Source organism: Anneissia japonica, unplaced genomic scaffold (genome assembly GCF_011630105.1).
Source record: "Anneissia japonica isolate Jap-2015-1 unplaced genomic scaffold, ASM1163010v1 scaffold1949_len687591_cov173, whole genome shotgun sequence".
Taxonomy (NCBI): Eukaryota; Metazoa; Echinodermata; class Crinoidea; order Comatulida; family Comatulidae; genus Anneissia; species Anneissia japonica.
Genome location: NW_022754854.1, coordinates 592,016 through 602,706, shown reverse-complemented (window position 1 = coordinate 602,706; position 10,691 = coordinate 592,016). Strand labels below are relative to the sequence as shown.

The 10,691-nt window shown below is 34.3% G+C and overlaps 1 protein-coding gene across 1 annotated transcript; it reads right to left on the bottom strand.

Annotated features, from left to right (window-relative positions):
• Window positions 1-319: 319 nt before the first annotated feature.
• On the bottom strand, window positions 320-10,669 carry LOC117123270 (bridging integrator 3-like). The gene is made up of 6 exons (XM_033269126.1): window positions 10,566-10,669; window positions 7,161-7,212; window positions 5,589-5,629; window positions 4,845-5,040; window positions 4,184-4,366; window positions 320-2,473 (listed from the first exon to the last, which is right to left on the bottom strand). Exons 1-6 carry the CDS (start codon window positions 10,571-10,573, stop codon window positions 2,183-2,185), a joined length of 771 nt encoding a protein of 256 aa, XP_033125017.1. The 5' UTR covers window positions 10,574-10,669; the 3' UTR covers window positions 320-2,182.
• Between the last annotated feature and the right edge of the window lie 22 nt (window positions 10,670-10,691).

Sequence of the window (10,691 nt, the reverse complement as noted above, 5' to 3'; positions counted from 1 at the left end):
CTCTTAAATTCAATAACTTCTCATAAGAACCCCTCGATTCTCATCTATTCCATAAGCAGCCCCCCGCCCCTCAATTTCCACTGTTTTCATAAGCGCCCCGTTTGAATAAGCGGCCCTCAAAAAGTGCCAAAAAATATTTTAAGCCCCCTAGCGCTTATTCACGCGAGTACGGTATATTTAAAATATTTTATACTTTTAACGTTAATAAGCATTTTTAATGTCAACAGTGAAACACACTATGCTTAGATGGTCATGAATTAGTGAAATTGCTTATTATTTAGATAAGAACACAAAAAATAATTCCAAAAATTTACGATAATTGTATTTTTTACGATAATTTTAGTTTATTATATTTTACATAGGACAGGTAAAACAATTCATATACATTAACCTATGGAATGATATACACAATGAATTTTTGAATTCATTATCTTCTTGTACAATACTTTCACAAAATTCCTTCAATCCTGGATAGTGGATACTCATTCTATGAGAACATAGTTCTTCCTTGAGGAATGGAAAATAATAGGGAGTAGAGCGAGTGATAAATGGGGAGGGGGTGCAAAAAGAGAGAGAGAGAGAGAGGGAGAGAGGATCATAATTGCTGGGTTGATTAGAGCAGAACACAAATATCAACACTGAGCATGTTCATACGCAACCGATGAAACACACGTAATGCGTAAGGCAAGAATTATTTTTATTCCTTGTTTCGAATTATTAGATTATCGGGGGGGGGGGGTCAAATAAAAAAAAAAAATTTTGTTTTCTTATTTAGCAAATACTTCTGCCAAATTCATCCAGACAGACGAGAAAATAAAAAAATATAATAAAATTTCATTTGTGAATGTAAAATAGGATGGTTAAATGCTTCAAATTTATATATTTAGGAAGAAATATACATACCTTTGGAGATTTCAAGAAAAATTTATTTTTCTTCCTGAAATTTCCACTTTTCGTGGAGGCGTGTGCACTAATTGGCCGAAAATAAAAGTTTATTTTTATTTGAAATCAGTCGGTGGGTTAGCTAAAGAAGGTATAAAAAAAGTCTCACTTAACCTACACACTGTACGTCTGAGGATATATTAATTCTACTAACCTATTCTACTTCCAGTTTTAGTGTACATTTAACCACAAACCCACACAAACACTTCAACAAACTTTTACCAATTCTGTGGTTTCTTCTGGTGATTTATGTATATATAATAATGCAGAAACTCAGTGTTTTTGCATCATTATTATTGTTTTATTATTTGAACACATGTCGACCAATGTATACATATATATATATATATATATACACGTATATATATATATACATATATATATATACACATATATATATATATTATATAATAATAATTAGTTTTATATGACAATCTAACATTTAGAGCTATAACATATTACACTAGAATATTTCGGTGTGAAATGGTAATTCAGATACATTTTGTGTTAATTGATCCTATTATGTAAACAATTCTGAAGCAACACCATTCTAAATTAAAAAACTAATTATAGTCAGTTTTAAAACATTTTGTAGACGATTTAAAATGATTGATCTTTCAATGAACGGCTTAAAATCAGTATATCATAATTACAATTTTCACTATTCTATTTTATAAAATCCAATCTATTGAACATGCCACAGTTATATCTATTTGTTTAAAGAAACATCTGAATATATATTTTGCAGTCTAAATTTAATAATATTTAAACATAACAAAATTCTAATGCATACAGTTTGCTCACTAAATACAATTTTTATTTTTAAAATTATTAAAGCTGGATATGAAATTGAAAAAAACTATCTTTGTTAAAATTATTATTGCACCAATTCAAAACAAACATTACCTCTATCAAACTATTAAATATTTTTATTACATATTTAGTTTTCACAACATTTTTAATTTAACAGTTCCTTTCCAATATTTTACCAACAATTCATAAAATTTTTTTTTTAAAACAAATACTTTCCACTTTATTACATTAAAAAAAATTCCTTTCAAATTTTCAGAACAGAATTCTTATCAACAAACATTTTCTACTTCTTACATACAACGTTCCAACTTCTACCTACAATTCCTTTCCTTTTTTTCTACGTTTGGTTTAAAACCTGGGTCGATAAAAACTGGAAACAACTTTTACCCACAAGTCCTTTCAACAATTTTCATCCATGATTCCGACTTTAATCATCTATAACAATGGAAAGAGCACGAATATCGGACAACTTCTGCTGTAAGATAACTTCATATTTCTCATCATCAATAACAGCAAATTCCTCGCCTTTCAAATGCGCTGCAAGTTCAGCATATATATGAAAGCACTCTGTGTAATAGTTAACTTGTGATTTAATGAGGGCCTCAAAGCAAGGCTGGAAGTAAGCTATCCTGCCATCAAAGAACTGCGGGAGCTCCTCCATCAACTGCGTGTGCTCTGCTTCGTACTCCACTCTCGCTGCATTCAAAGCTTTCTTAGCCTGCGCAAGACAAATTTTATTTTATACATTAATATAGCATTAATAAAAATATAACAGAAATCGTAATGATAAACAATGTATATTTGCATAGCGCCCTGGTATCCATCAAACTAGATGCTCATGTAAATTGATGTGTGGCGTTATAGCCAGTTCAGTAGCTTTAGTCGCCCCTAAGGGGTCACTTTGTTATCTATGCAACCTAGTAAACTGGTTCTAGCAACTTTCGTCATCCACCACAAAGGCTATACAGACCAGTAAACTGGGGTTTCCCACTACTTTTCTCGAATGATGTACTTCGGTTCATTAAAGAGCACAGAAGCCAATAATTGTGCACACTGGGACTACGGTTCATAGTTCGTATCCAAGAAGACGTGTTCTACCACCAGTGGCGTATCTAGGGGGTGCGCAGGGACGCACACCCCTCCAAAAATTACTCTTGTTCCTCCAGTTACCCCACCCCCCCAAAATCAGGGTCAAGTTGTTAAAAAATACCTAAAATCATCTTATTTTGCGAAGTAGTGTCCCTCTACTGATCACTGAGCACCCCACTTCACCAGCACCCAAATTTCAAGACTTCTAGATACGCTACTGTCTACTACCAGGACAATAGGCAAGCTTGCTGCTCGAACCAGCGCCGATGTTATGGCTTCAGATTATGGCACACCAGCCTAACCACTCAGGCCAATGGTTGTGGAGTTGTACATTGTAAATTACCATGGAGCACATAACATTTTTCGGGGCTTCAGTGCTTAATATAAATGATTGGAATGTTAAAATTGTAATTATTAAATTTAAAAAAATTTGGTTAAATAATTTCTTGACAATACCAGATATCAAGGCATGATGTAATATAGTATGTACTCTCAATTAAGTGTTCCAAATCCAATTACCAAAATTTTCTGAATATTTCATTGTCAATTAATGGTAACTTAGTTGATATGGTTGATAGTTAAGCATTTAGGCATCACTTTTGATAGTTTTTTCACTTGGAACATGCATATTGAAAATGTATGTTCAAAGATTTCCCAGCGTATTGGAGTGATTCGAAGATTAAGAAGTTTTATTCCTTATTTTTCTCTTAAACTTTTCGCTAATGCCATTTAATGCCACTTTTTGATTACTGCAGTTCTGTTTGGTCCAATTGTACAGTAGCTCAACTCACTACAAGTATTATTAAATAGGCTTGCCAGAATTATTTTATATGTTGATATCAGAACACCTGTAGACAATTTTATGAAATCTCTAAATTGGAAGTATGTAAATAATTCAATGATGGGAACAAAATATACTAACAATGACTTTTAAATGTTTAACACTACAGGCACAGTTCCCGAGTACTTAAATAATTTCTTTGAACTAATGAATAATTATCACGGTCTAAACACAAGAAGCAAATAAAAAAATACATTAGTTTTAGCAAAATGGAACAATGAATTTGGGTAAAAACATTCAAATACTGCTCAATTAAACTGTGGAATAATCTGCCCCCAGATACTCGCAGTTTAATTGATTCTTTTAAACTTTGCATTCCTTCAAAAACTTGATTTAACAAAAAATCTTTTTCGTCTTGCTTCTTATGTTTACCAAAAAAACCTTTTCCTACAGACCTACCAATTTTTTTCCAAAACATGGCCAACACAGAATTTTGTGGCCTAAACAATAAAATATGGAGTAAAACATTTTATAAGAAGCATTTTATAATACAGTTACCTGTTCAAATTTAACAATGTTGGGACCAGTCCGTTCTTTTTCTTGATATTTTTCCATCTTAGCATGAGCTTTTCTGAATTCCTGTAGCAACTGTTCACGTTTTCTAATGGCCGAATACACACTAGGGAATATAGCGCTGAACTTCTTCATTGGATCTATCATGCAGCGCTGCGCATTCTCATTCTGAAGTGAAACAAGTTGACTGAATGAAATACCGTCCACTCATCAAACTTTCTGCGAAAAATATCTGTGATTTTCCCATACTGTATACAGGCACGATGATGTCATATCACACCCATATGGGTAAATCACCAGTATTTGTCGTAAGTGGAGAGAAATTATAGTTTATATTGAAAATGTTGGTAACAATATACATTTTTACTTAAATTGCCTGTAAACAGTGCAGGGATGGCATTGGTGTGGTGTTTCTGTTCTTGTAGCTTTAGTAGAGTTCACAGTAATTTTTGGTTCCTTTTATCCTGTAGTGCCTTGGATTTGTGCACTTCATAAATCTTATCATTATTAATTTTTATCATTATTATTATTATTATGAAAATGGTGATGATGATATTGATGATGATACTGATTAGGATGATAATAATAACAATGACAATGATACTGATTAATGGTTAATTATGATCAAACACTTTGTACAACTTACAAATTGAACCATAAATTCGTCAACACTTGAAATACTTGCATACATTTCTTCAAACTCTTTGAAATCATCCTCTGTATTTAAAAGTGGGCTCGCAGCTAAATCCTGTCCTATACGACACTGTAACTTAGACAACTGAGCCATGCTGTCTATGCATTTTTTCATGTCTTTATATAACTTCTTGGTAGCTTCATCAAGGCTGTGACAAAGAGATTAGTAGAATAGATTTGTTTATATTAATATTAACAGTTAAACGAATTTTAATAGCAGTTGCGTATACCAGTGTGTCAGGTTTCATGAAATAAAAATCGCAAAATAATGTTATTATAAAAGATCACCATAAAATATTATGTAAACAAAATTCAATAAGTGTTTCATACCACCTTTTTTTGCCAGTTAGCCCTCCCACCCTCACTTTTTCATCGAGCACACCCACTTCACCTTCGTGTCCCCCATTACCCCCTTATTACAATAGCCTGAGCACTTACGGTAATACCATGCAAATCATTGTACTTTTCAAAGAATGTATCTACGAATGATGACACTGACCATGCATGCACAAGATCTTAAAACATTTGCATATTCAAATTCAAATTCAAACAGTGTTAAAATTTAAGCAAGGTAAATTTACCCTTCGTTAGTGCTACAAAGAACATAAATTTTGATTAGTAATATTAAATACAGTAGTTTGCAGATATTTTTAGTGATAGAAAATACAGTAGCATACATAAAAGACCTGCAACTTACACTTCAATTTTTTGTACTTCATCCTCAAATGCTTTTTCTTCCTAAAATGCAATTAGAGATTTTGGAATTATTGGCAGCTTATTTGTTCAGGTATCTTGTTGGGCGTCTGTGGTATACTAAAACATCAGAGGCGCATCCAGAATTTGAAGGAGTGGGTTCAAAATGTTTCCAAAAAACTCAAAAGAGAAAGGGGAGTCTGGAGTCCTCCCCTGGGGAAATTTTGGTTCTTGGATGGCCAGAAATGAGCTTTTCTGACTTCTGAGTGTCTTTTAATGACTTTTAAGTTCTTCAAAATTCAAGGATTTCCCCCTCTTGAAAAAGGTCAGTTAATTTTATATTTTATCTCATTCTTATTAGGACTACAGTAGGCTACAGTAAGTAGGCATATCATGTGTGTAGGCCTATACATACAGAAAAAAAAATCAAAGACATACTGTAGGCCTAGGCAATATATTAAAACAATATTTAGGCCTATTAGTTGGATGCTGTACATAGTCTTTGGGTAGGCCTAAGCCTACTTTGTCTGATCTGCCAACCTAGGCCTAGAGGTTAGCATGCCTTTTGTAGGCCAGCACCCAAGTATTTTGTTTTTTTCACAGATGGATCCTTCTGGTGGTGAATTGGCCAGTACACTGGGAGACAATCCTCTACTCTTGTGAAATGCATTCTTTAACATGTACATGGGCCATACTTCACACAGGACCAATGGTTTAAATGTCTCATCCAAAAGATAGTGTGCTATCCTAACTTGTCTTTGAGATCTCCAGCTGGAACACAAGGAGAGAGGCGGATGGATTTGAACCAGGGACCAACGGATCGCCACAGTTTAGCCGAATAGGCTAAACTGCTTTCTCCTAGCCCAGTCTAGACTATCAAACTTTGACAAAAACATGTGACATGCCTAAATATGGTCATGATGACATCCCATCATGACCATATATAGGCACATCATGACTATATATGGGCATACAAAAGTTTTTTGTCAAATAAAAGTTGATAGTGTGAACAGAGCATTAGGTGTAGTGTAGGATTTGAACCAAGGCCAACATCTAAACTTGCCAAGCTACAGCTTAACTTGATTTATTTGACTTAGGACCAGTGGCGTACAGCCTATGGACTCTAGTGGGAGTGAAGCCTTGGGACCTCACTTACTAATATACAGCACTCTTCTAACAGAGCCTTTACATTACAGTCCGGTATAACTCACCCAAAACCAGCGGTTGGTATTGCCTCTCGGGCAATTTTGGTACACCTCTATATCGACTACTAAAACACAAGGCCACCAACACTTTCTGGTCCCCCCTCCCCACCCCTGATTTGTTGTTATACCACTGCTTATTTTGAGTGAATATTGATAAGCTTCCCCAATTTTTCTTTATCACTGATTATCACTTATAGTTCTTCTACCCTTATAGTAGCCTAGAGTTTCACACAATCTTATTAATATTTATGATTCAGTATTAAGTGAACAAATTTGGTAAAATCATATATACTGTAGCTTCTCTAGCACCATCACCCACACTTAACCTATACAGTGTGAGTAGCCAGTGTCATGTCTCGTATTCTACTTACTCCTTTTGTGATTACTGTCTTCTTCGGTGTTGACAAACGACTAAACGAAAACCTTGAAAAAGATAAAAATACAGTACAATAGTAGAATTCTTATAAAAAATCCTGATGAAGCTAGCTTGTGTTTCAATAACCTTTTCTAGTCAAAAGAAGGTACTAAACTTCTATTAAATAAATGTCCTCTTCAGAATTAGTGTGAATACTATTTTGAAGAATATTCCATTGAATATACAGCAGAAATACCAATCCTTATGTATATGGTCTCTCTCATGCATTTAAGCCTACAGTAGGCCAAACCATGACCCTAAAGCAACCATTTGGATTGCTACGTACAAATACACACAATTTGATGTTTTAATGTTTTATCAATTCATATTTATCAAGAACATTGCATCATAAAACAACATTATATATTCTGCTTTTTATCACCTGCATGAATAACTTTATTAGCTAATTTATACCAACATCACAAAGCAAAAAAAACCAAAAAAACTGAAGTGTGCAATATGAAATTTAAATTTGCATTCTCTGACTTTTATAATGAATACTGAATGATGATTGATGCCACAAAGGCAAGTGAAGTTAATTTAAACAAATAATTAGCTTAGGGCCCCAGGCCTACAGACAGAACCTAGCCTACATGTACAAGGCAAGAAGTATACTGCAGCTATCCCAGCAAAGGCAGTAGTTAGTAGTTGTATAGTTTTACATGAAGTGCGACTGAAATGATCGGACTACCATTATGAATATGATGTAGCCATATACTGTAGTAAAGTTTTTTAATTGCGCGAATGATACCTCAAAAACAAGCTCAAATCTGCAGGGAAAATCACTAGAAAAATGGTTGCGCTGATTCCTACTGCATAATACATTGTTTATAAATTAAGATTAGGTCACTGTCAAAGCCCAATTTTCGGCAAAATCTGCGCGAAATTGTCACCTTATTTTCCCAAAATGTGCTTCCGGTTTTCTAGGTCAAGTTTTTGTGCCAAGGATAATGTATATTCCCTGCGCAGGGGTAGCAGGTCAAAATGGCAATAAACTAAATGGCAATGACCAAAACGGTAATAACCAAAATGGCAATGAACCAAAACGGCAATGATGTACCAAAATGGCAACAGACCAAAATTGCAATGACAAGTACCAAAACGGCAGTAGGGATAGACCAAAATGGCAAAGGAGCAAAATCAATGCCAAGAGCAAGTCGAATCGTCTTTAAACTGGCCCGATATATATTAAAATTTTTACTGTACTTTGTACATTTTCATGTTTATAATTGGTTGTTATGACCAAATTGGAGATAAAATTTCCATTTTTATCTCAACTTTCATTAGGCCATCATCCTTGCATTATCTTTTATTGTTATATTTGTTTATCCTGCCTTGTGCGATTTTTTCTGTTTTGTTTGTACAATATTCTGATGTGAAATAAATTGAACTGATGACATATCAAAAAAATTGAATCAGAATGGTCTGTTAATCTTACTTGAGTTGTACCTTTTAATGCTTTTATATTAGTCACACAGTTATAAACTATAAAACCATCAAATGGAGCTATATACGAGTTAGGCCTAACTAGGTCTAACACTCTTTTGGTTTATTGCCGTTTTGGTCCATTGCAATTCTGGTCAAAATGTATTGCCGTTTTGACTAGAAAGCAGTACAGGCCTTTATTGCTATACAATACATTCTGGCGATGTAGAATAGTGTAGGTGTGTTGGCAGTGGTACTATTTATTATAATATTAGGTATCTACAGTACAGACACAAATTATAGCTTCTTATCTGCGCAAACCTCTCGTAATCTGCTCGTAACCTCTCGTAATCTGCTCGTAAGTACGTTTTGAACGTAGCGACGAGCCACTATGAAGGTCATTGTTATTTTAATTAGCTTTGCAATGATCGTAAGCTGGATCGTCGGGCTGATAAACAATGCGTAAACAATATTGAAATATAGTTTACCAGCTTTCAACACGTGAGCAATGTTGCAATTTACTAATAAACAATGTTAGAACTCTATTGTTTTGTTATATCCTACCTTATTAATTAGATTGATCATATTTTAAAACTGTGTTTAGTTCGCTAGCTAGGTAACCTAGTGGGCATTCAGTATGTTCGAATTTCGATGTCATAGGCCTACGTACGGCCTACATTTTCCCCTATAGAGGAGGAGAGCAGACGGTAATTATACTGGTAAACTTTCCAATCCGGAGAATTTTGATCAGATATTATTGTTCTGGTAGTAGGAATTTTCTTCTTAATAATACTGATGTACAAATTATTACGATTTCTACAGATCACGTTGTTTATTGTTTACCATAATTTGAAGCAGAACCTGCAAAGCGATCCAATACTAAATGGAAGTATAGAAATCGCTACCTTGCCGAACTAAGGCTAGTCATGCGAGACCGCATTTACTTCATTTTTTGCGCTCACAGCTTTTCAAAATTTGCCACGAGGTTAACCTTTAACACACTTTACTGTGTTCTGATTGGCGCGCACTCTGACGTCTGATGCTGGCTAAGTTTAATTTTCCATTGGGTTTTCCATGTGACATTCAGTAATTTTACAACCAACGGACGTTAATTCTCCTTTATATTTATTATTTATCTTACTAAATCAAGACTACAAAATATTATTTGATGAACAATCTTTTCAAATGTGTGTATTGTCATTGAGGACATCATTTTTTGACATTTAAACTTGAGGTAAAATTATTGTAAATAAAAAATAAGCTAGACCTAGGCTAATTAATTAAAAAAATAATACAGCAGTACAAACAAGTTCCTGTCGTGACAGTGGAGGAGGAGACTCCCATGAAGTCAAGGTACGTTTTTCTTATTGAAAAACAGCTCCATACTTTAATTTAAATTCAAACTCGTGTTTGTCATTCACAAATTATCAAGCAATACACTGTTTATTCCAGTAAGCTACAGCAGTCTTTCTGCACATAGAAATAAACAATATGCTTTTGCTTCGTAGGTTCGCTTCGTGTAGCCTTACTTAGATTGTTTATATCAGGCTACGATGTATCTAAGAAGCCTGCGCGCAGGTAAAATTGCAATATTTCGTGGTGGTATGGACAATTCGCAGGCCTAGGCTAGATTAGACCTAAATAAAACCAGGAGGAGTTGTTAAACTGACTATAAATACACACTATAACTTTCTCCCTGATAAAACTGAGAAAGGCTTAGGCTAGGCCTGTAGTAGTAGGGCCTAGGCTAGGACCTAGGAGGCTAGGCCAACAAACTAGACATAGGCCTAGGCCTAAGGCCTAGCCTAGCTAGCCTGACAGGTAGGCCTAGTGGGCTACAGTCTTTCTGCGGTTAAAAACTAAGACTTACAGCTACATTTTACGGGAATAAGTTATACATTATCTTTAACTGACTTTCATTGCAAAAATAACTCACCAACTCATTTTTTATATAATGAAATTTGTTTGACATTTAATTGTGATACCTTACCACAATAACATAATTGATTTCGGAAGGACGCCATCTATACATATATATTTTATCCAATTTTGTAAAAATGAG

Excerpts from the sequence above, each read along its gene's own strand:
- LOC117123270 (XM_033269126.1), bottom strand. Across the intron at positions 5,630-7,160 it reads AGACAGTAATCACAAAAGGA|GAAGAAAAAGCATTTGAGGA; the intron begins GTAAGTAGAATA and ends ATTGCATTTTAG. Across the intron at positions 4,367-4,844 it reads ACGAATTTATGGTTCAATTT|AATGAGAATGCGCAGCGCTG; the intron begins GTAAGTTGTACA and ends GTTTCACTTCAG.